The sequence below is a fragment of the Aptenodytes patagonicus genome, chromosome 1 (assembly GCF_965638725.1).
Source record: "Aptenodytes patagonicus chromosome 1, bAptPat1.pri.cur, whole genome shotgun sequence".
Taxonomy (NCBI): Eukaryota; Metazoa; Chordata; class Aves; order Sphenisciformes; family Spheniscidae; genus Aptenodytes; species Aptenodytes patagonicus.
Genome location: NC_134949.1, coordinates 6059531 through 6085477, shown reverse-complemented (window position 1 = coordinate 6085477; position 25947 = coordinate 6059531). Strand labels below are relative to the sequence as shown.

At 38.4% G+C, this 25947-nt stretch overlaps 1 protein-coding gene across 12 annotated transcripts in view; it reads right to left on the bottom strand.

The window, feature by feature from the left end:
• Positions 1-58: 58 nt before the first annotated feature.
• CELF2 (CUGBP Elav-like family member 2) overlaps positions 59-25947 on the bottom strand; it is a 572845-nt gene continuing 546956 nt past the window's right edge. For 6 of the 12 annotated variants that reach the window (XM_076351732.1, XM_076351031.1, XM_076350779.1 and 3 more), the window contains 5 exons: positions 23675-23806; positions 17774-17971; positions 14826-14969; positions 9167-9338; positions 59-7864 (listed from right to left, as the gene is read on the bottom strand). In XM_076351732.1, the coding sequence (XP_076207847.1) occupies positions 9211-9338; positions 14826-14969; positions 17774-17971; positions 23675-23806 (602 nt within the window). In that variant the 3' untranslated portion in view covers positions 59-7864; positions 9167-9210. The remainder of the gene's footprint in view (positions 7865-9166; positions 9339-14825; positions 14970-17773; positions 17972-23674; positions 23807-25947) is intronic. The other 6 variants (XM_076350943.1, XM_076351389.1, XM_076350857.1 and 3 more) reach the window with 3 other exon arrangements.

Below are 25947 nucleotides of genomic sequence, written 5' to 3'. Positions count from 1 at the left end.
GAGCTCAATAACATTTGTGAAATATGTATGAATAGAGGACAATGATACAAGCAGCAGATAGAGTTCTACAATTTAATTTTTTTTTTGTTTTGTTTTCAGATAATATAATGGCATATGAAAAGTGAGGCAGTAATGCAGTTCAAAAGAAAAAAAAGAAAGCAACCCCCACCACTCTCCTGGATCTTTCTGCCAAAGGCTGACATTATTGAAAGTTTGCTAAATACAAGTAGTACGGGTATTTCCATAAAAATCTGATTGTTCGAAACCTACAATTTTGTGGCAGATGTACAGCCATCGAAGGAATAAATTTTTCAGTGTACTCAACAGTTTTAGCTATTCGACTCCCATTTAATTCATGGGTTTCGGTGTGGAAATGTTTTCCTAAGAGAAGGCTCAGATACAAGATACGTACAGTAAGCCACACACCTTCCGCTAAAAGATGCTCTGACCTCGAGTGTTGAATCTGTGATTTTGAGCATATGGGGTTTCATTTTTTATTCTAAACCTATCTAGAATCAGGAGGAAAAAAAGTCACATACCAAAAAGAAGTATAGTATTGTTTGTGGAAGAAATATAGTATTGTTTCATTACATTTTCTGATTCACATATTTTAGCTATTTCTTAGTTTTAGTGCAAAAGCAGGCACGTTTGCTTTTGCAATACAGAAAAAGGTAGAAATTTCTTCATTTTAGTATCTTTTGCTGCGAGTCACTGAATGGTAAGACTTTTTCTCCCCACACGCTTCAGCAAGCCTAATTTTCAAGGTCTCCGTTATTAATGAAATATCAAGCGAATTCTATAACATTTGCCTGGGCATGGTTAAAGACCGTGTACCCAGTAAGATTTCGTATAACAAAAAGCGCCCAACCCTAGAAACACGTTTGTTTTTTTTTTTTTTCCATTTAATGCTCATAAAATTTTACAGACAACAGAATCCTTTCTTAAGCTTTATTTAAGAAATCGAATACTATTATAGTTCAATATATATAAGACACATCCAGTATTGTGTTCCTGATAGCAAGTGCATAGATTTTGTTAAGATATCATTTTTATATTTTAAATTTTTTTCTTTTATTTGTTACTCAGTAGCATGTTTCATGATCACACGAAGGGATATTCCCAGTGATTTTGCTAAGAGCATGAGAGAAAAAAACAGAACACAGCAAAGTAGTGAAACTACAACAGAGATGAGGAACAAAAACAATCAGGCAAACTATCAGTACAGTCGATTCCTGATAAGTGAATAATCTGATTGCTTGGTCACAATGCTTTATTCACTTATCAGGAATGATTCACACTACATTTTGTTAAACTGTTTTCCTTAGCCTAATACCTAAGAGTCACACTAGGCAAAGGCACACACACTCTGGCAGGCTATTCTTTAATCAGCAAGTCTTGTGACAGTTTGGTAATTTCCCATGGCGATACACATATAGCTAACAAAGAGACATTTTGCTAACACTGCAAGGTGCCTTACATAATTGAAATTAAAAGCATGCATTTAAGCAGGACAAACTGTTCAGCTGCATTGCTTTAAGGAACTCATTTTTCCCCATTGTTGAAATAAAAAAAAAAAAAAAGAAAGAAAACCCTGTATCTTTCAGCCCTGAGTATTTAAAAGAAACCCAACTGCAGTGTAAGTCTTTTTTTTTTCAGTTTGGAAGAAAAGACCCTTCACAAAGCTCTAGTTTCTTTCCTAAGACCAAGTTTTGGAGAAAAAAAGAAAGAAAAAAAAAAAAGAACACATTCACAGCAACCTAAAAAATCCAGAGACCAATTCTGATTTATCATTCATGCAAGTCAAGACTTACTCAACTGAATCCACTGGTGTCAAAATTATCCAAATTGGGATCATAAACTCTAGAGGTGTAAGAGACCCAGGATATAGTCTGACCATCGGTTTCTGCTTTCCTGCCTGGGCTGTCCACTACAGGCTTCTGTGCTTTTAGATTAAACTTAAGAGTTGCTTGGACCCCTGACCTCTGACAGCAGACCCTGCAAGATGCCATTTGAGCTTGTGTGGGACTCCAGACTCATCACTTACTTGCCTTTCATGGAAATGGAGAAGTGAAAAAAGCAAAAAAAAATATTTTTAAAAAAATCTATTGAGTGATAACAACCAGGCCAACTCATGAGCCACCAGAAAATTTCAAAACTCTTCCAAACGCAGGAGCCAACATCACTGCTGACACCACACGGAAACACCCAGTGCGCCATGACCTCGTAAGACGTTACTTGAGGGTGTGTGTGTGTTTGTGTGTGTGAGCCAAAGCCAGAGTGCCAGAAAGACCAGGGGAGAGGAGACAAGAGGGAAGAGTGTCATTTGGGTCTCATAAGAGCACTTTTAAGTGGTCTTCGATTCCTGAGCATCACAGAAAGTGGGACAAAGGAACGGGACGGGGGCGTATGGCTTGAATTCCAGAGAGCACTCGGCAGTGCTTCTCTCTCCTCCTTGGGTTTGGTTTGGTTGGTTTTGTTCCCCCCCCCCCTCTCCAAATTGTAAGGTTTGTATCTGTGATCAAACAGAGGAGAGAAGAGAGACTTTTTGTAAACCAGAACAACATAGATTTTTCTTTTGCAGCTTTTATTTCATCATGGTAGACACCAGTTGGGGGAGAGCAGAGAGATTCTTGTGAGGAGGAAAAAATTATAGGAAATAAAAAAAGCTAAAAGCCAACTGCAAAAAATAATGAGAAAAAAAGTGCTATGGTATTTCTTTTGTCCCTTTTGAGATTTGTGTAATACTATTAGCCAATGCTGAGAATGATCTGCTTTGTAAGCCCACAGCAAAAATATCACCCATTTGAACAACAGGGGATCTTTTTTCCGTCATTTATTTTGCCCCTTTTTTTTTTTTTTAATTCCACTGGCTTTAATAGAAAGTCTTCCTGTGCTCACTTGGATTTTATTTTATTTTTTTAATTATTATATGTATAACTGCACATAACAAGCTCGATCACCTGGTAGGCTTCTGCAGGCTCTCACAGCCCTAGTTAAGATGTGATTAGTTTCTAAGGAGAGTTTGACTAACACCATATGCCATCAGATTACTGTGCAGTTTGGAAGAAATCCCAAGGCTATATCCTCCTTTTCTTGAATGTTTCATATGCTTCTGCGAAGTAGCGGCAGAGTATTATTATTTTTTTTTCTTAACAACTAGGAAGAATTGATCTCCATAATCCACATTTTCCAGATTGACTGAAATGTCACAGCAAAAAAAAAAAAAAAAAAAAATCTTTTCAGGTGGCTTCTGTGTGTTTGTGTGCAGAAGCTTTTGCAGTTAGAAGGCTAACAAAAGCTACCTTCAATAGGACTTTGCAGGAAACTCATTTAAAATGCTTCCTGCTCAGACAGATTATCCAAGTGATAAGGCGTGACTAGGGGGAGGAAGAGAGAAAAAAAATGAAAATCAAAGAAACCATAACATGTCTAAAATGTACAAATCCTCTTTTGCCCCCCAATCAGATATTCACTTAGGTGGAATCGACTGTATCTTTTGTACACAACCAACAAATAGAGAAAAAAAAAAACAGGCACGTGAAACAGTGAGGTGTGTAGATGTATTACCAACACAGAATGACCACCAACAATACAACACACAAAGTAGAGAGACAAGTATTAGGAAAATGGTTTAATATTGGAGACAGAAGCAAAAAACTGCATCACACAATAACATACGTTACAAAAATAAGTCTGACTGTTTCAACTACACGGTTATGTTCACAATGAGGACAGAAGAATCAGAAAAAACTCTGATCTAAACAGCAAAAAAGCAAACCCCTAACGTTTTAACTAATACATTTATCCACGCAAAGTGACCGAGTACTCCTAATTCTAATTACCTTATTGTGTAACTGCACGATACAGAATAAAAAGTGAAACTTACCGCTTTTGTTAAGACAAAATTCTAAACACTAAATATAAGCAAAGGGAAAAAAAGAAATCAAGCCAAAGTTTTGAATTCTCTAAACAAAACCAACTCTCTTTCTACCATCCAGAAATCAAACTTGAAAATCAGTCATGATCGAGGGGGCCCACGAGAGTAAGCCACAAAAATTTCCATTTGTTTTTTAATCTCCAGTATAAAAAATTCCACTGGTACAAAATGCATAAGTACAATCAAGTTGTAGAAATAGGAAAGCCTGCTTTTTTTTTCTTTTTTTTTTGTTCTTTTTTTTTTTGGCTCAAATTCCATCAAACAACAAAATCCAAATGCATCAATAAAACAGAAACAATACTCAAATGGTCTTACAGTTTCCACTAGATTGCATTAACTTTGGCTTTTCTCAGACAATACTTAAAAACTAGTTTGTAATTCTAAACAAAATGATAGTATTATTAATCTACAAACAACAATTCTCACAGCACAAAAAAAACACAAATACATAGGTTTGTTTTTTTTTTTTTTTGTATGACATTATCCAAAAAGGTAATGAAACTACAGGATATTTTTTTCCTTTTGTTAATTAGCACTTAAGATAATAAAAACAGAAACAGTAAAATGATTCCAGAGTAGCACAAGCCAAGGAACTGTAACCCCTATGGTGAAAGAAAGATGAACTTGTTACTCCTTTGAGGACTGCCATTTCATCGCAATTAGCTAATTTGTTTGAAAAAACAACTAGTCTAGTCTTTTGATTAGAATTTTGTAAAGCAATTTCCCTTGTTTTTCTTCCTCTCTTATTAGGCCCTTGCACCCTTGCAGCTTTTTCCTTTCAATGTTTTGAAGGAGAACTGGTAGATAATTTGTCTTCAAGGAGGTGTATGTTTGGGTTTTTGTTTTTGCACTCGATTTATTTTTTTTTAAATTTTATTTCAAGATGGACACTTTTCTCAGCAATGACCCATCTCAGTTGCCTGGAAGTACAGAAACATTCCTCCTCTCCCACTGCTAAGCCAATGTCCCGTGTAGCGTAATTCGGGGCAGCCCGATACCGAGTTACACTGCCTGAGGACCAAAGGCATCACCGCTTGAACTGGACTGGTAAACCCGCAGGACACACTAGGGCATCTAAAAAAGCTTTGGAAATTTATACGGTGGGTACAATGAGAAAAATTAGTGAAGCAGTCTAAACAATCCAAATGATGATCTCATATTATATATATATATGTACATATATATAATATAACGTATGTGAGATGATACTTTGAGTATGCAAAATTGCTGCAAGTAGTACAAAATAGCCCTCAAAGGGTGTAGGAAGGCCCCAGCAGTAGTAAAAACATGTGAGAAAAGTATAGATCATTTATTTATAAGTGCATGTGCTCTAAGAAGGAAACTTTTTTGCATCACTAGAGGCTAATCCTTTCCATCCCAGGGCTCTACATAAAGAAGCATTTAAGTTGGGGATGAGAGACAAGAGTGCACCAGCTGATGATGTTCATATAGGGCTTTGTTTTTAATTTTAGGCGGCTTCGAATATGATCAGATAGAAATGGGAAGTGGAAGAAGGTATGGCACTTTATCATCAGTAGCAGGTACTGCTGCTCACACGCATTGGATTGGCAATGAATTCTCTATACTGGTAGCAAAAAACCCAAATTTGGTTGTTGGTCACAACTTGTGCGGTAGAAATGCAATCTAATCAGACTTACAAGGCAGTGAAAAGGGCTACCAGCATCTCTTTTCTGGTTCCTTACACAGAGCTTCCTCCAGCAAACACCCACATCAGTCACCAATATATTCCCATGGACTACTTGCACGAGTAAAGTTACTCCTCTCTATACGAGTGTCTGCAGGAGTAAGCCAATATATTGCCGTTACAAATAATGGCAGATAACACCAAACATTACAGTGTATGTAAACTTTATCCATAAAAAGTAGTTTAACTGCAGTGCACACTGAATTTTCACCCAGGAAGATCTAGTGCATCTGATTTAAGCAAAAGTTCATTTATTTAAATTACAAAAATATTATTTTTTTTTTCTCCTCAAGGTTTTCAAATGGTGGATTTACCACTCCTGTCTGGGAGTGGCTCACACAATAGATAATTAAAGAATTGTTTTCTTTTTCTTTTCTTTTATTAATACTGAATAGCATATTCCAGCAGCATATTAAAAGCTCTTTAAGAAAAGACAAAATCCCCAAAATCTAAAAAGGAAAACCACAAGTTAATTACGGTTTTAAATAATTTTAGTTATAGATACAGAAGAAATTTAGACAGCAGTAAAATATTTTTGTCCTTCAGATCTGCCCTGTGCATTGTTCTGATTTCAACCATGTATTAAATAAACCACAAAAAACTAAGTATATATATATTTATAGATATAGATATATATATAAAAATAAACAGCAAAATGGTGAATGTATAAAAGGTATTAACACTCAAGACAGCTCTGGGTGGAAAGGGTTAAAAGTTCAAAACTTTCTCACCTTAGAGGTTTCCATACAATATGAAGAAAATACATAGTGAGGTTTGCTTTCACAGCATTGATGTGTGCAGAGTGGTTAAAAAAGTGAAACATGGGCACTTATACAATGTTTTACAAAAAACATCAAAGAGAAATAACAAACAATAACAATTTCAGGCAACAAGACCACAGGATAGCAAGTTAACAAACTTTTTAACCTCTTTTTTCTTTAAATATTAGGGATTTATACAAAACACATAATAAAATACCCATGTTATCAAATTACTTCACACAAGAAACACACTGAAGCTCTAGGAAGAAAGTACCTTTGGAATTTGGCACTATAGTTTCACTGATTTTTTTTTTCTTTAAAAGAAAAACCGATCACATTTTGCTGAACACAAACACATCTAAATTGTTCACAATAAAAAAATGACATCAATGCGTCACAAGCCAACACAAACTTATTCTGGAATATTTTTTCATTTTTCACATGAAATTCATTTTTTTTAAGCAAACAACTTTTTTTTTGTGTTTTTTTTTTGTTTTTTTGAATCTTGTTTTTGTTCTTGTTGTTCAAGTAAACCAATTTTAAACTCGTCTTTTATAAACATAGAACACTTAAGACCATAAGACTCATGATGAAACCACAACTTAATTCACAGAAGCACCAACGTAACACATTTTACAGTAACCTTTCTTCTGTACATTGAAACAGTATAAAATATAGGTAATTTCATGTGCATTAAACCATGGATTGTCTAACTGTGAGTCAGTTCAGCAAAAGGTGACACAAGTAGGTAGCATTTGCCCTAAAACAGGGTAAATATTTTCTTATACTAATCTACAAAAAGTGGTTCTATATATATACTTTAATGAGAAAGTGAGCCACCTAAAATGGCCTTATCAAAAAACTTTACACTGCCTGAAAAATGTAAAAACTATTACAGACCTCTAGAGACTTAAAATCAGACAGTTTTATTTCTCAAACTGTTTTGGAAGTAGTCTGTTAGAAACCAACATTCTGTGCCTCTGGACACATATTGCTATTGTCACCAGTGACCAGGCAGAATGCCAATCCCTGTATAATACTTTCAAGTCTGGTTTTTTTTTTATTTTTTTTTTACGAAATGAAAAAAACCAAAAACCAAAAACCAAAAAACCCAAACGAAAAAACCCAAAGGAAAAAAGAAAACCAAAAAAAGGAAAGAAAGAAAAAACATTTTGCCACAGGTTGTTTTTAAATCCTATCATTAATTTATCTAATAATAAATTTCAGTCTTGCATGAATGCAGCAATGTTTTTTCACATTGACTTCCCAGAATTCATAGCTAGATGAGGTCACATGCAAATTTCAAAGGTCAAACTAGATCAAAGGTCAGTAGGAGAACCAAATATGATGTGAGGTCAGAAAGACATCAGAAACAATGACGGGACGATGAAACTTTTTTTTTTTTTTGAGACGCCACAGGGACATGCTAGGCAAACGATGGGCTAACGGGCATGGAGATGTCTAGGGAAAAAACAAGGAAGAGGAAAAAAAGTTACATAGAATCTATGCAGCACAAACAAAATCACTTTTATGGGTGCAGGAGAAAACTAATGCAAATCTTTTATCAGTAGAGTCTATGAGCCGTTCACATAATTTGCATTAACTTACAATATTGTCAACAAGAGCACAATGGAACCCCAAAAGAATCCATCTGAAAGGAGTCAGAGAGAATGGATTCCTCTTTGGGGAGAAAAGAGAGGAAAGAACCAGTTTCTACAAATGTAACAGAAAGGTATGGGGAGGGGGAAAAAAAAGGTCAGACAACTGAACTTTAAACTAGGTAATGGAAACTACGAACAAAATAACCAGACAAATACAAACAAGAGGATAAAAGCATGAACTGTAAAGGGTGTAGGGTTCAACAGTGAAAAAGCGCCCATTCTTGGCACAATTACTCTAGAGACTACTTCAAAGGATCTAGCTAGCATAGAGAGCTGCTCTTTAGGTATCCAATAAGTTAACAATAGGCAATAAATAACTTCCATTATTTCTGAGGCAGTAAAAATTTTGTATAAAAATAGAAATGCTTTTTACAAATAAAATTTACAGGCCTGTGGCTTTCTTTTTTTATTATTATTATTATTAAATTTATCTCTCAAGAAACATCAAGTATTGTCACTCATTTTATTTTATTTTTTTTATTTTAAACCCTGTAGCTTTAGAAACAGATCTCTAAATCTTTTTTACATTAATCCTTTCCAAAAAAACCAAGAACTTAAAAAAAAGTGAAATATAAAGACGACCAGTGTAAAATCAGACTAATATATAACAATACGTTGATTTGAACCGAAAAAAAAATCAAATCTTCTCAAAAAACAAGTTGATGTAGTGGAAAGACTTGTTTCAATTTTTGTTGCAAAATAAGTGCTTCAACTGGCATGAGGCCATTTTGTTTAACCTATAAACTGCTGGTGCCACCCTGGTAAAATACGATCCATCCATAGAAAACAACTTTTATTGTGTGCTAATGGCACCAGGGTTCACAGAGTTAAATTGCACATTTTTTTGTGTGTGTATGTGTGTGTGCTGCTTTGAATTTCAAGACGTTTATTTTTGTTTTAAAAAGGAGATAAATTATGCTGCAAAACAAAATACAGTAACACAACTCAGTAATTACTTGGCAAGGAAATGGGAGCCAAGTGTAATAAGGACAAGAGGGGAAATGGAAGTGGTAACTGTAAAAATAACTGTCTCTTGGTGAAGGTTGGCTCTATGTTCTTTCTTAACCCCCCTGCAGAGGACAGGTTTGCTCATGGGACTTACCCTAAGAAAGCTAAAATAAGAGCAGTAAGCATCTGGGGTTAAGATCAGTAAGGTTTGCTGTCATTTTTGGAGCGTTTCAGCTGAACCTTCAAGCGTTTCATGCCAATCTGAAAGCCGTTCATAGCCTGGATAGCAGCTTGTGCAGAGACTGGATTGTCATAGCTAACAAAACCTACGAGACACAGAACGGAGGCGGGAGAGAAAGTGAACTATAGGTTAGAACAAATGTCAGAAGGCGTTTTGTTAGGATTTTATTCTTACTATTTATTTGACACATTCACCTCACTTTCAATTAGTTCTTTGATCACACTTCATATCCCATTTCCTTTGCCTTCCCCTTTACCTTCGTAATATTTCTTTACTAGCTGGGATGCAGTTGGCCAGTTTTGGTGCAATGCAGTTTCCAATCTGTTATTTATCTACCTACCTTAGAGATTGAAGATATTTATTACTGTGACACTTTTCAGTGTAATATCTACATACCTCCCAGTCTATTAGGAAGTACTATTAGGCCAGTCTGCAGATGTGAAGCTGAAACAGAAAGCCTGGTTACAGAAACAAAGCCCAAACTTAGATGCCTATACGCATTTGCACACCTGAATGTGAGTTCAGGTGCACTGGTCCTGCGTGCTATGAAACACTCATCTCCTTGGGCTTAGCCTAGGACAGTTGCAATATTAATATTTTGTATTTTTGCAGCTCCTGCCCGTTCAAGATCTCAAAGTACATTAAATGTTAATTAATTCAGTCTCTTGGTCCCCAAAGGGGTATGCAAGCATCAAAAAGAAGCAGCATCGTAAAGACAACGGCAGGGCTTGATGAGAACTCCAGATCTTCTGTTCCTTGGTTGCAAGCACTAACTAGGGGGATAATGCTTGCTCGGGTAATTCAGAATGGCTGGCCTGGCTCAGCTTTCTTTTCCCCGGGAGGCTAAAAATGCTCTGTTCATAATGGACTCAAATCTCCCTGATTCTGGAAGCTCAAAATTCATTTTCATATCTGGGCCTCCCACTTGTAATTGCAAAGCTCGACTAACTGCTGCTCTGCCTCAGCTCTGGCTAATTACTGCTGTACTCAGCCTGCTATTATGCATCTGCTTTGAAATTCTCCCTCTTCTTTCCACTTGAATTTGCCTTAACACATAACCCTTCATTCTGTTCAAGCATGGATCCCACACACTTTGTTTTCAGTCCGAACACACTGGCTTCTCAGCGCCTCTCTTCTACCACCTTTCTTCATTTGTGCTTAGTGCCTGTGTACTTTTCTGATTCATAACCTCTTTTTACCATCATTTTAACCTGTTCTTTTATGGGTCTTGCTTACCTTGCACTGCTGCCCTCTTCCATCTTCAGTGTCAGAATGATACACTTTCCCCATTGTAAAGAAAAAACCCTCTTATCAAGTCATCTGGTCCTTGTCCAGCTGCTCTCCTTCATAGATCATCCCTATGGTTTCACCTTAAATCAACTTCACCAAACTATTTATCAACTTCACCAAACTATTTAACTTAAGACTCTTCTCTGACAATTCAGGCTAACTTCTGTTCCTTCCACTCAAAAACACCTCTCACTTAAATCTCTGCAGACTTCCTCCTGGCCAAAGCCAATATGCCCTATTCATGTTGTTCTGTGGTTGATTATTTGTTATTTCCTTAAGGGATATTAAATGTTCCTCCATACCTTCCTTGGTTTTAGTAACTCTTGTCACTTCCTCACTTTCTCCACTAGATCATTTCCTCTTAATATTACTGCCATATCCTGAGGAGCTTCATCATTCTCTTCCTTTCTTCCTTTCCCCTATTTTCTTCTAGGAGATCTTATCTGTTCACATGACTCCAATCACTGTCTTAGTACTGCACTCCTGCGTCTACTTCCATCAGCTCACAGATCTCAGCCTTGATTTCTAGCATTGTCTCAGGGATAGAAAAGAGATCTACCGTGAGTTGGAAGGCAGCTCTAGCACCTTCCAGGCAGGTGTTCCACAACTGAGATGTAGCTACTCTTACCTACCTTGACAATTCAGCATTTTCCTCTACAGTTTCCTGACCTTCACTTTGTTCTCTTAAGTGCATTCAGGACAGTCTTCTGCTATGAACTTCTCATCACCTTAGTTCTTTTTCTTCTTAGCTAGTTTTAGCCACCTGAAAGTTAAGCAACTGATCTAAACTAGTCACTTAGATGGCATCTATGAATGGTGAATGAAGAGAAACAAGCACACCCGGAGGTGGCTTTTCCACCCACCATTCATGTCACCAATTTAGACACCTCCACTGATGACAGAAGAACAATTAGCTCAGGCTATGCTTACCTTCCAGGGGGGTGAGACAAGTCACCTCATTCTATGTCTCTTTATTAGCTTCCCTGACTCAGCCACAAATTCAAACATACAACCTCTGTGCTGCATCGGTGGCATCAGCCTTTATCATTCAATTATTGATTCACAGTTTGTCTCTTTACACAGAATGCTATATCTACATTAGCCTGTTACACTTTCATCTTCTCCCTTACTGAGAACCTTCATTTATAAAGCTTACAGAGGAATCTGGCATTCTCTCCCTTTATCTTTTTCTGATTGCACCCATTCATCATTTTTTGTCTGAATTTTAAACCGCAGGTTACATGAGGATGGGATGATGTTTCTTACCAATTTTCAAAGACCCTGTCATGACAATTCTGATTTTTGTTTTAAATCTCTAGGTATCTCTATAATCAGGATAAATATTTTTAATCATTCGAGTAGCAATTTTGCTATGAGGCAGACTGCATTTATGCACTGATGTCATTGGGTCCCCCCTTCCCTGCCTTACTTTTACATCTCTCATTTCTGTAATTCTAGGGTTTATGAAAGGCGAGAGATAAGCTTGAAGAGTGAAACCCTTTGTCTGCTGAATCAACTAGAGCTCATGAGAACTCATGGAAGAGCACTTCCAGGTGTAAACAGACTGTCCTGTCATCCTTATCACCATTTAATCTTTTGAGCATTCATTTGAGGTCGACAAGAAAGCAAATAATGCCAAAGTCCATTTTCTGCAAAGAAAAGTAATTTTTCATTCTGAGAAGCAGTGTTACCTAAAAGTTCATCACTGTGTATCACTACCCTGTGACTCACTCAGAATGCACCTTCCCTTCCCAATTCTGCCAGTGGACAGCCTTGGACAATCTTTTCACCTTTCTGGTGTTCAGCCTGTCCTCATCTGTAATTTGACTTCTTCCTCCTTTGGGCAGGAGATTGGAAACTCCAGAGTAGAAAGCACCAAGCACGTGCAAAACATCATCATCATCATCATCATCATCATTATTATTATTACTACTACTACTACAAGGGAAAAAAAGACCAAACCAACCAACCAAAAAACCCAAACCCAAACTGTACCAAGAGCGATGACCATTAACGATACAGGAGAGAAATGGGTTCTTCAGATGCACTATTGTCCTTGGTTTTGGGTGGGAGGACAGAGAAAAAATAAAGCTTTTTAAAACACAAATATGGGACCAAAACAACAAATAGATGATTCTTGCTAAAAGCTGAGGAGGTTCATACAGAGTATGCTGGTATGTTAAACTAGCAGGATTAATTCTGGCTTTGTCTGTGATTAGCAGCATCACCAAGTAGTCACCTACTGAATCAGAAAAATCTCAACTTCCCCTGCCACTGCAGTACTTTTTGTTTTTAAAGCAGAACCCTCTCACTGGTGGCAGAATATCTGGGGAGGAAGAATGAGAAATTGAAATGTTAGTGAAAGCTGACTAATGCCAAAAAGACAGAGGACTCCTCTATCTATCGGGTGTTGACCCCTCCATTTTCCCTCAAATAAGATAACCTTGGTGCATCACTCCAAGTTAGGTAATTGTGTCCCGTAAATCCAGACAAATGTGTAAGTAGGTAATCAAAGAGTAAAAGGAAACCCACAAAAAGCAAGTGTGGGAAGTGAGCTCATGAATTGAGCTGCCTGCCCAAACTAATCTACATTCTTTCAGCCGTCACCATAATTGCTGCATTTCGATTAACGTAGCTTGATTTGACATTTCATCGAGATTCCTGGAGACCTCAACAACGATTTTGTCACCTCAACATACTAACTGAACTGGCTCCTGATCAATACGGAGTCCATTTCAATTCGACTTTTCAAATTTGCTACAGCCTCAGGGACTGTTTTAACCCATTGCAGAAACATGCTGGACTATATTAGTCTAGATATGAACAACTTTTTGTAAAGCTTAAAGAGGTGAAAGCTTCAAAAATGAACTGAAAAACTATGGAAAAATGCAGAAAGAATGTCACACCCTTTCTCTGAACCAAATTAACTTTCCAAGTGTACTAAGGGTTTGTCTTCAGGTGAAAAACACTCAGATTGTGGCAAGGATTCTAAGGCTTGAATTTCAGTGCAGTAGGTATTTCTGAGTAACTTGATGAATTCTCCTCGTGTTTGGGTACTGTCTGTTTAGATAAATTCAAACCCTTTCAAGATGGGTTAAAGCCCAATAGCTGTGGGGTCCTTCAATGGCCCTGGTGGAGAGAAATCCTGAGACAGACACATTTTAACAAAACCTAGATTTAAAAAAAAGTAATGATGTGCAAGCTAAGAAACATGTATTATGGTTAATGGGGACACTTCAAATGGGGACACTTCAGAATTAAGGGATGGTGCTGGGCAAAGAGCAACACTGTTGGTGCAAGGGAGTTTTGGAAACGAGGGGGTTGTCTGGACTGGTTCCTCTTTTGTCGTACATACAGTTGCGTTCCTTTACTCTGGGAAAGAACTGTCACTTTTACGGAAGCTCCAATATTTTAGGTCAAACCTTATAAAACTTATCTTTAAGAGATTCTTTCCTCCTCCTAGACCCTCCTCGTGTCTTGCATAAAACCACAATTATTAGACCAATGCTCTAACAGATTGCCACTCGCTTACATTCTGCACTCCACTCCATCAAAGCACTGAACTGTGCATCTATGCTATTCAGAAGACATCAGCCCACTTAATCAACCCTAGAACTTGTTTTATACCAACATATCATCTTCTCCTCTGTTGTGATCTTATTTTCTGGCAGCTCAAAGTGTTCTCTGGGAAACTTGACACTGATCTTGTGAGGCTCCCTTCATCCTTGCCCTAAGGTAAGGGGAGATGCTACTTTCCATAATACACTGGAGCCCGCCTGCAACAGCTGGAGCTGCATATCTAGACATCAACTGTCTGCAAAGCATTCTGAGCTACATGTACACACCATTCAATCACTAATTGCAAAATCTTGTACTTAATTCAGAAGAAAGAAATTCCTGTAATGTAGAAGCAATGGGTTAAACATAGAGCATTTTTAAGTGGCTCAGCTATACAATAGAGAATAATTAGGTATCCATAATAAGGCAGTTTAATAGTATACTAAATGACATTCGCCCACATAGGGTGTAATTAGTTTCATGTACTTGACACATTCATGCGAGATGTCAGACTGGAAGATTATTATTGTTTTTTCATATCTAATTTTTAGTTAGAACTGGTTTGTCCGTGGATCTTCCCGCTCATTTGAGGATTAACAGTCCATTATTTTTGGAATGAGATTCCAGTATGACATTTCTCACATTGCTGTTAATTTTCTTTCCTGGCCCCTTTTCAGTACAGTGCATGTGGTTTTTACTATTCGATTTATTAAATTTGACATACCAAAGCACTTGCTCAGATTGGTCTGTTTGTCAATGAAGACTTTAGCAGAGATAACATTTCCAAAAGGCATGAACATCTGCAGAATGTCCTGGTCTCCAAACTCCTGGGGGAGGTGGTAAATAAAGAGGTTTGCCCCTTCTGGACCTTTAGGAAAACAAACAAACAAACAAGTATGAAAACAGCTATTACAAGTGCTATATTTAATCTACTTTTCCATAATACTTACTGAAGGTGATGGTCAGAAAGCATTTCACTTTCCAACTTTGACTGAACAAAAGCAACTGGATCGTCAAAGGAACAGAGCTGAAATGCAGCTCTTTAGAGCATCCTATCTTGAAAAGTGTTTACTTGATAACTCTACTACAGAAGTTGTTAAACTGCAGCCTCTTTCTTCAATTTATACGAGTGTCTTTCAGTAGAATTATGGTTAGGAAAACAGGTACACAATGTATTACTCTCACAATACCCCAAGAACTGCACAAGGAGTTCTTTGCTGCCTCAAACACCTGCATGGCTTTGTCGGTTTAATTCTAGTTGTGGGAACTTACGGAAATGCAATGAGCTGAGCTCAGATTTGAGTATCACAGATGTAAACTCAAAGGGCAGGAAACTGGTGGAGATGGGAATAAAAAGGATAAGACAAAGCAAACCTTGTGACTTGGAAATCAGGGAAGTCAGAGAGAGAAAGATACTCAGAATTAAACTTGTACTGACTCATTTCAAAATGACAGCTTTTTTTAAAATACAAATTGCCCATAGAAGGCTCTGTTTCCTGGAAAAAACTTTGTGAAGTCAGTCTTTTAAAAAAGTTCAGTAAAGTAGTTGGGTTGAAATTAAAGTGGCTTTAGACAAAGTTGAGTTTGCAAAGAAAGGTGCAAACTTTGAATATTTTTCTTACAGCCAAAATTTAAGATACACATTATTAGTGCTGTTGGTTCAAACACTCATCCTAGCACTAGTAGGTTATTTTTTCCCTAGCTCAATTTCTCCTTTACAATAACATACTGAAAATGAGCAATGGATGCCTGGAAGAACATGAGGTATGATGGAGCCAGACGTGTGGCTTTCCCATGCTGACACCAGTAGCATAAGGGGTACACAAAGGGAACAAATGTTTCTGGTAAAAACACATCTAGAGTAACCCGTTTAAGTATTCCCTTGCTTAATGGAACCTAAGCGTGCCTCAGATGTGATGTCCTTGGTTTTCTGGAGAGGAAGAGGAAAGTGCGGATCAGATTTATAGAGTACCTTTCTGCAACAGAGTCACAAATTCCTCACCTCTCCCATACAGAAGAACCAGGCTGGCTGCTCTCTCTCAGCCTGAAGGAAAAGGTTGCAATGTTTGCCCAAAAGGAGGGGATAAATGGATTAGAAAAAAAAAGTTTTTAAAAAGAAAAACATTTTTGGGGGGTAAAAAAAAAAAGTGGAAAAAAATTGGCTACCTGGAACTTATTTCTTCTCACCGCAAGTAAACTATCCTATTCAGAAAATAACATTTTTTAAAATAGTAAGAGAAAACTTATTAAACAATAGTTTAGAGCATATGTGAGGCAGTTCACTGTGCTTCAGCATTTAATATTTATAGAGCATTTTTCTCTGGTACTTGTTTATCCTCAATCACTCCAGAGTCTTCACCATTCTACCAGAAATCGTGTTAAGAGACAAAACATAGTTGTCAGTATTCAATGATGGAATTTACTCACTTTAACTTAACCCCTTACTAACAGAAACAAGACATATAACAAAAAAGACTGTATTTTAAAAGGGACACTGCCAATTCATAATAATAAAAAGTAAGCCTACACTTGATATGAACGTTCATAAACAGAAAAAAATTAAAATAGTTAGGAAAAAATCAAACTGTCCTCCAATATGTATCTTACAATGACACCAAATAAACAATTTCTTTCTGGTGTCAAACAGTCTGTTGTCACTGACCAAAGTGAGTGAGAAGAAAGACAACTGCAGAGAACACGAAAAAATGAGGGGAAAAAAGTTAATTAAAAAAAAAATCCTTTCATTTCAAACAATCCAAGCTGTTAGCAGTAAATGAAGTAAAGAATTCAGAGAAAATATACATTTTAACTCCAGTGTCCCTATACAATAGCCAGCTGGGGGAATGCCAAATTTGTCTTCCTAGGAAACACTTCCCATAACAGTACAAGACACTATTTTAAAAGAGGATAAGAAAATTTCTTTTGAGGATATTATACTAGATTTATTTCCAAATCTTAGCCCTGGCAAGAACAGTAGTGACAACATAGATACAATCTTAGAAGGCATGCAATATTTTCCTGTCCTTCTAGAATTAGCTGGAAATTAGGATGAGAGAAAGCAATGAAAACAGAAACAAACCCCCAAAATGCCTGGGAAGTGTGCAGGGGAACGTAAGAGGGGAAAAGGGTAACCTCATTTTCCTAAACATCTTGTAATTAGTATTCATTTATTCTTAGCAGTAACTTCCTGAGGTTTATTTGCTGTTGGCGCGGGGAGAGGGGGCAATCATTCACTTAGTTGCTTCCCCGCAAGACCCACAATTAAGCAAAGAACCACTCAAAGCGAAAACGGATCTTGTCATTAACTCAAAACCTTAAACCTAATCAGATTAACTCCATTATCACAGAAAATGGAAACCAGAAGAGAGAATGGCACCCATAAAGGGATGATTTTTGTTACTGGTGCCTTTTCACGTGGCAGTTGGTAAAAGCTTTTATATAAGAAAGGATGGTCAGTAAAGTATAACTTAAAGGACAGATGGTTAAAAAATGAATTACATTAGAGGTTAAAAAAAAGAATACTAAACAGAAAACTGAGAAACGATCAAAGATTAGGCTACTCGAGGTCCTTCGTTAAGCCTCTGTGAAGAAACAAACCCACGACACCACTTTCACTTGGCCGTACGTAGTCTGCTCAGCGTGGGGCTTGCTCCGCCGGCAGCGGGCGCTTACCTTCCTTCTGGCTGCCTGCAGCGCTTTGCTGCTGCAACAAGCTCTGACTGTACAACGTCGGCAGCGCGGCGGCAGCGTACTGCTGGATTCCTGAGTAGGCCTGGGTGAGCGCGTCCATCGTGCCGGCCGTACCGTTCGTCAAGCCTGTTGCGCCGAGTCCTCCGTTCAGGGCCGCCATACCTGAGAGCATTTGAGCAACTTTACAAAAAACCCAACAATAGAGAAAAGAAATTGCACTTGTTCATTAGTGCTTTCCGAAAGTCGTTGGTATTATATGACACTGACAATGACGGCAGTGCATGCAGGTCAGCACTTCACCAAATGGGACTGAAAACAAAGAAACACGACTTTGGCGTCAGGATCACTTTAGCACAAGGGTTGCACAGTCAAACGGACTTGCATGCAGCCTGCTACTGGCAAGTACTACAGCTCGGTGCTCCTGAAAAACTCTCTGCCCACCCTCCTTGACACCCATGCTTCTGCTGAGGGTATCTGAAGCTGGTAGAGTGGGACCCATTTGACCTGCATCCGTGCAAGCTGGCCACCGGGAAAAAGCAATCTGTGAGGAAACCAACTCTTTCTGACCAGGGTCTTTATCAACAGGACATAAACACATCACATCAGGAGTGTTTTGCTTATACAGAGTTAGCAGAGAACCCTGATTAACAGCATTTTGAAACAGCCCTCTGCACAATTATGTGCTTCGTCCCTTAGGTTTGCGGTAGGAAGATGGACTGCAATGCTCTGCGCTTCCACCCTCCTCCTTCAGTTACTCCAGAAGAGATGAACGGCAGCACATCTGGAGTGACTAAAAGTGCTTCATCCAGACCAGGCATCTTTCACGAAGAAACAAAAGCATTTGGTTCTAGCAATGTCTTTCTTCTCACTGGAAGCACAGTCGCATTTTTTTTTTTTTTCTTTAAAGTGATTCTACATCCTGATAAATATCGGATTAATTTAACTGGGATGACTGCCAAAGAGGAAATTTCAGACTGGATTGCTAGCTGTGCGGAAAATGGCATCCCTCATCCGTGCAAACAGTGCTGTCTGCAAAAGAAGTTTTACTACTCTGACTCAATGGTGGACAAACTCCTGGGCTACAGCCTCTCTCCGTTGCTTCTATCCATCATGATGGCTCCTAAATGAGCCACGTTAAAGTTAACAGTGTTACCACTTACTTTTTTCAGAAATTCCAGAAAAAGTGAATTTTCCCTGTTAGAGCTACAGTCTCTTTGGCAGTTGAAGGGGTGGCAGAGTTCAGAGCCCTGCTCATTGCCCACACCTTCGACTTGTGTCAACCGGAGCTGACAGCGCTCATCAGGACTGAGAGTTAAGCCAAGTTTTCTGCACAACTAGCTATCCCGTGCTCCCCAGTTTTTAGGTAAACAGCTCACAAGCAACTTAAAAGGGCTTAATCAGGCCCCTCAAGGTACAGTAGATCAGTCACCGGAAAAATGGGGCATCCGGAACCACCAGCAACCATTTCTTAGACACTGACTGTGTAGTGTTTCGGTTGGCAAAATGATGGGTGAAGAGGTGACTGGTGGAGCCATATTAAGATCCAAAAAGCTAGGAACACTAAAGAGAAGGAGAGGGCTTAATTTCAGAGCAATAATAAGGGATTATATGTAAATTGGAGAAATGTGAGGAAATAAAGCAGAGGACACTTTATAGTGAATTAACAATGAAATCTATTAGACTGGGAAACAATCTTCAAGAAAGTGGCATAAACCTTATCACATGAGTAATTTAGAGATAGAATGAATACTGCAGGGAATTATCCTGCATTGACAGAGGAGGATAAAGATGCTGACCTACTAGTTTTCTTCCATCTCTTATGTAGATTCGAAAAGTGTATTCCTATGAGTCTCTGATAATCAGGACAATTGCTCAAGTGGCACCTTTCTGGCTCCACCAGAGTCTGTGCCAATTAAGAGAACTGTACTGCATAAATTATACCTTTTGATATTACTATAATTTGTGTGACTAAACACTTGACAGAGATGTGATATTCTTAGCCTTTCCTTAATAAAATGTCTCGCACTTTGAAGATTTCTCTTTCCCCTCCACCTCACTTCAGAGCACCGCTGCATCCTGATAGGAGGTACTGGCTGCCACTACTTTGAACAGAAACCTCTGTCAGAGCACAAGAGTGCCAGATATTTGTTGTATAATGGTTCCAGTTATAAAACAAAAACTTGCAAACCAAGATAGCTTGTGAAGCATCTTATATCTAAAAGACAGGACATTTGGAAAATGAAGATTCAAAATAATAATAACAATAATAACAATAATAATAATAACAACAATAACAACAACAACAACAATAATATCCTGAGCCTGACCTTAACCTGCTCTGATGTTTTCGTACTTAGGTTTGTGTCATTGCTTGCATGGGTGTACACACAGCACTGGTTAAAGTAAAGGCTCCTGACAAAGCAGCTTATATCTCTCCTTTTATTATAGTGTTGAAATAGCTTGATAATAGAGGAAGCATTAGGATAACGTGTTATCTTTTGTGACTCATCAGCCTATTAGATAAACATTCTTTGTGTCGCAGTGGGCAGCATCCTCCCCCTTCTTTCACCTAGAATCAATAGCCCCTTCCCACCCAATGATTTCAGATTAGCAAACAGCCAGACAGCCCCGGCTCACCGCACTGTTTCTGGGAAGGGCACTGCTACTGCTACCGCAGCGCACGTGTCTAAATACACCTCCCTCCTGAGCAAAACAGATCTGCAGAAAGCTCTTGACATTTTTTCTATTCTCCGTTTTTACATTTTTATGAAATCTACAAGGTCCAGCTGCAGTTACACATCTCTGCCATCTCTTTATTATCTCTACCAATGCACCTCAGTCTGATATTGAACTCTGGTTCCTTCCTCACTTCTGTGAAATAACCTTTTGGAGTCTCTCATCTACGGCCTTCTACTTTTTTGGGTTACTCTACATAATACAGAAGTGACAATGCTTGGCAAGTCCAACGGTCTCTTAAAGTGCTTTCCAAGCACCTTCAAATCTGTCACAAATAGTTTTATCTCCATTTTACAGATGTAAATATGGGGGCAGAAAGGCTAAGAGACTGCCCTGGGTTCACACACAAATATTGTGTCATAGCTGTCCAGTATCCTGAATCCACGGTGTTCTTTCTTAATTGCAAAGAATCTCTTCCTCTCTCTTTATTAATTTTTCCTCATTATTCATAATTCTTTTTGTTAGTTACATTATTTAAATTTACATGCCCAAAGGAGACAGTTTAATGTTTTGTCATTTAAGGTTTTAGATGCTTCAAGCACAACTGAGGGAAGACTGGGTGAATCCCCAAATGTACGTACAACTGTTGCCAAACCCTTGGAGACAGTTAAACTTACCATACTCCACTTTCTTTAATTTTTAAGGCCTCCAGACAACTTTCTACAATGCTTCTCTCTACAATGACAGCACTATCGGTCTCCACAGCCCAGCTGCTTTTTCATGGACCCAGACAGGATCCAGAAAACTGATAAAAGTCTCCTAGTGAGCTCAGTCTGGAAGATATTCTCCTTGTGATTCTCACATACAGAGCAGGACATGGCTTCAACAGAAGAGTACCTCTTCTCCAACACCTCTGTGTAAATCAATGCCCAAGCCCAGTGCCACCTTCTGATTCATTTTTGGGTTAAGCTCTGCTTGACTTGTGCTTCAGATCGCTCTTGTTAATTCCCCAATTAGAAGCATGTCACTCAATTCCATCTTCTCTGCATAATTACTTCAGGAACCTCCATGACCAGATGATGTTTGAATGTTTTTACTGGAGTGCTTATGACCATGGCATAGTGTGAAACATCAGACTCATTGATCGTGAGGTTTCCCGAAGGCAAACTCCTAGGCAGGTTTGAGTGTGAACGACTGGATCAGACACGGTCACTAGGAAAAGCACTGTCTCATCATTAAAATAGACAAGGGAGGTTGTTGCAATTTGAACAAAGCTTTGCTATCATTGCATCACAAGTACCTGAAATTGATAATCAGTGTCACCCTTTTGAGAGAAACAGTGCCACAACAGTGTGTTGTGTTGTGGGGAAGCAGTTTCCCCTCTTTAGATCTCCCTCTCTTATATGTATATACATAGACAGACATAGCCACATATATTTTGTAAGTGAGTGCTATACACATAGAGATATTCTAGGCACGTACACTCTCTGTGTCCATAAAAACATCCATGAAGAAGACTTGGGACTGAAGCCGCTGTTGGTACAAGTCCATGGAAGTAATGGTGGCTTAAAACAAGCTGAAATTTGGTACTAGGTTGTGAACACGTCATTAACACTTCAAATGACACATGCAGATAAGTTTGCACACACATCACCTCAAAATACTTGCTGAGAAAACATAACCTCTTTGCTTGTAGCCTAGCAAGAAGAGTTAAAAGGAGTGCAACAGAAGGGTTCCCATGCAAAGTCAAGAGCTCATAGGTGATTCATTCTTGCTCGGTCTTGATGAAGGGGACATTATCTTGGAGTGCTCCAGTGTGTCTGGGTTCTTAGTACTTGTGGGAGGGAAGGAGTGGGAAGCCATACTCTGCTCTTGATATTGTGACTCTTATAAACCAAGTAAAGCACAATGACTGTTTATCAGGAAAGCACATTTAATGATTTCTTACTTATGACAGGGTAGGTCTCTTGCTAAGAGAGCTCACAAGAGGAGATCGTTAGCTTTTCATGCATGCCATTTTTAGTGGCTTGCTTTAATACTAATGTAATAATAAGAAAGGAAACTAACTTCTGCCATTTTGGGACCTAATACTTACTTTTCTTAAGTTGTTCTTGAGTCATATTTACTATGAGGTTGTTTGTGTGAAATACGCATGTCCTTGCCAGAAGCAAGACCTGTTTTATACAAGACCCCATGCAACCACTCAACATTGCTACATGGACATCCATTAGCCCCCTTCCTTCCCAACTCCCAACAATGACAACCAGAGATCACAGAACAAAAAGATTGGGTGAGCAGCCAAGTAACAGTGACAAAAAGGACATCATGCAGAGCATCAGAGTGAGCAAGAGATACTGAGGAGGACATCCATTCCTGGGGGTACATTATGATGGGTCACGGACTGGCAATGACCAAATAGATTCCTTGCATTGCAAAAGGAAATGCAAGGAGCAACAGCAGCTAAAAAAAAAAAGAAGGGGGGAAAATGCAGCTGGACAAATCTCTTCCATTGCAGGCAAAGGTGAAGTCATCATAGCAGAAACAATAAAAAAAAAAATCCTTCTTCTTCAGGAAAATCTTGACCAAGGCTAAGAACAAGGAAGAATGTTCTAACAACTACCGGCATCTACTTAGTTGGAGATGCCAGGGTTTGTTTAAGATGTCATAGGATAGATGTGCATGCTCTGGTATTACAGGTAACTGACTGCATCATTCTCTCATACTTGCCAATTAAAAGCCAAAGACTTGCCTTCATTTTTAAAGTATGTTGCTCTCAAGTCAATTTGATAATTCCTACAGACATTTTAAAAGGACTGCCTCCGTGGCAAACATCTTTCTTATCACTACATTTCTGAGTGAGGTTTTGTACATTGGGGTGATATACCTGTTGTCAGACTCCCTAAATGAAAAAGGAGCCTCTCCTATAACCTAGATAACCCAAATCCCTGGTGACATTTCTTTTACCTCCCATACGCCCTGCAAGAACAGGAGTCTTTGTGCAGGGACCCAAGGGACTTCACTTTGCAGAGCAAACTACGTGAAACTAAAAGACTCCAGAACTGCATATGTACCATGAATGGAACTAGATGAACTTGACCCCCTTATTTTGTATATAGATTAAAAATAATCATATCATCGCTTTACAATTGATAGTTTTTGTGGCATGATTACCGGGGAAGGCTGTCCACCACAGCAATAAATACTCACTGTTTACGGTACCTGCTAGTGCATTAATATTATTCAGTCCAACAGTGGCTCCAGCCAATCCTTGGAGAGTACCCAGAGAAGTCAAAGAATTCATGGCCGCACCAGCTGTGGAATTAGCAGTTGATGCAGCCACTGAAAGGAAAAAAAAGCAAGGCGAAATTAAGGACATATTTTGCTTATTTTAGTTGATCACAAAACAGCTTACAATAATGCTGAGCTCCACAACAGGGCTACTTGCAAGAAAAAGAAAAAAAGAAAATGGGACTAATAGACCAACCTTGTTCAAGATATTACTAGTATGTTTGTTCATAGAAAGTGTTGATAAGCCTTGAACTGCAAAGACTGGATCACAAAATTTAGCATTGTGTTATTACTTGCAAACACAATGCAGAAACAGTAAATATGGGATCCATCCACTTTCTCAAAAGTTTGTCAATCAACCTAGCATCCCAGGCTGATCAGCTAACCAGGCTATTGAGATTTTCCCACATTTTAAACTCTACCATTGAAAAAAAATAGAATTACTCATTGTAATTTTGTCATACAACAGCTTTCTGTTCTGGGCCCCAAGCGTTCTAAGAGAAATTTTAATTATTCTAAGTGAGAACTATGCCATTATGGCTCTGCCCTAGGACACTGTATGAACATCATTTAAAGCCTTGAAGTTTACCAAAAGAGGAATGACCAGCCAAATACAAAATGTAACTACTATCCATTTTATTGCAGGCTTTTAGCCTGGCCTTTGTACATAACTTGTCATGTATATGCACCCCATAAATGATACTGTATGCATCCCCAAAAGCGCTGCCAGAGGGGAAGCTGAGGCTCAGGTGGAGAAAAGGTCCTTGCTGCTACAATGCCAAGGGAATGATGAAGGTGGATGAGATGGATCCATCTAAACTACATGCTTAGGAAGAGAACGAGACTCACTCTCTTGCCATAGGAAAGTAATAAAGCACGTTAGAAAGAGTTATCATTTAGGATAGGTTAGACGAATTAGAAATATGTGTCTCTCTCATAGAAGGGCCTTGAATAACCAGCGTAGATTAAACACTTAACTTACAGGTAGGTAAAGTTATATCAGATGAATCACACTCATAAAAGCTGCAGAAGCAATTAGGTTTTTAGCTTGTCTCCTGAGCCCTACTTTAGTGCATCAATCATAAAGACTTTCTTTTCCTTTAAAAAGTTGTATTATCTTCTGAAAAGTGAACATTTAAAGTCAGAGTTTTGTTGATGATTTACCAGAGGCACATCACGTCTACACCATGCTTTTTTGCTCCTATTCATTACCTAGCTGTGAAATGGTTAAGATCACTTTTATCTTGATGCTCTTTTGAGATTACCAAGTGAACCCTCAAGAAAGTGAAGTCTCTACAGTTGGCCGGATCCAGTAAGGAAAGTAGGAGGCAACTTTTTCACTCTGTGGGTAAACTTCAAAGCTCTAAGCTACAAATAACCCATCTTTACAACCTTAAGACTCACCAAAAACAAGCCTTCACACTCATGGTGCCTCAAAGTACAAAAGACTCTCCTGGTGTGGGTGAGGAGAGATTTCCAGACTCCATGAGACATTCCTTGTCCCCACTTCCCTAGCATCTGCAATGTTAACTTGAATAACTTTATATGCTGCAGATAGAAGCAGCTTTGATTATTCATTCAATCTCTCTCCAGAAAGCAATAAGAAGCCAATAATGTCTTTGATTAAAAAAAAAAAGGAATTAAAAAAAAAGGTAAAAAACCACTTTTGTCAGATAATGTGGGCACCAACAGAGAAGAGAGAAAAAAAATCAAAGTGAATGAATGTCAGTGAATTCCCTGTGACCAACACTGCTCCGTGTTTCTGCTCATGTTCATTAGCAGATCATTTAAATGAAGTATATAAACCTCAAATCTGAAGGATCTGATTGGTTTTGACTCGGCTGAATTCCATCCATTTCTGTTTCAGAGGATTATTATCCTTTTGAGGAAACACATATATTTAAGAAATGAGAGAAATAGGGGCTAGGAAACTGCCTGAAAATTACATTAAAGCTCCTGGGGGCAAATAACTCCTGCAAACGAGAGCCATATGCTTATGGATTGTCAACACATCTGTTGGAGAAGGCAGAAAAACCTGACTAAATCCTTCCCTCTTGCACAGCCCACAGAGTGCGTTGTGGTGGCTCTTATCACAGTCTCACTGCTCAAACACATGCCTCAGGGATGGCCAGTATCTGGGACCAACATCTCTTTTCTTCTTTTATTCGTATCAAGTTTCTCTATTCCATCAG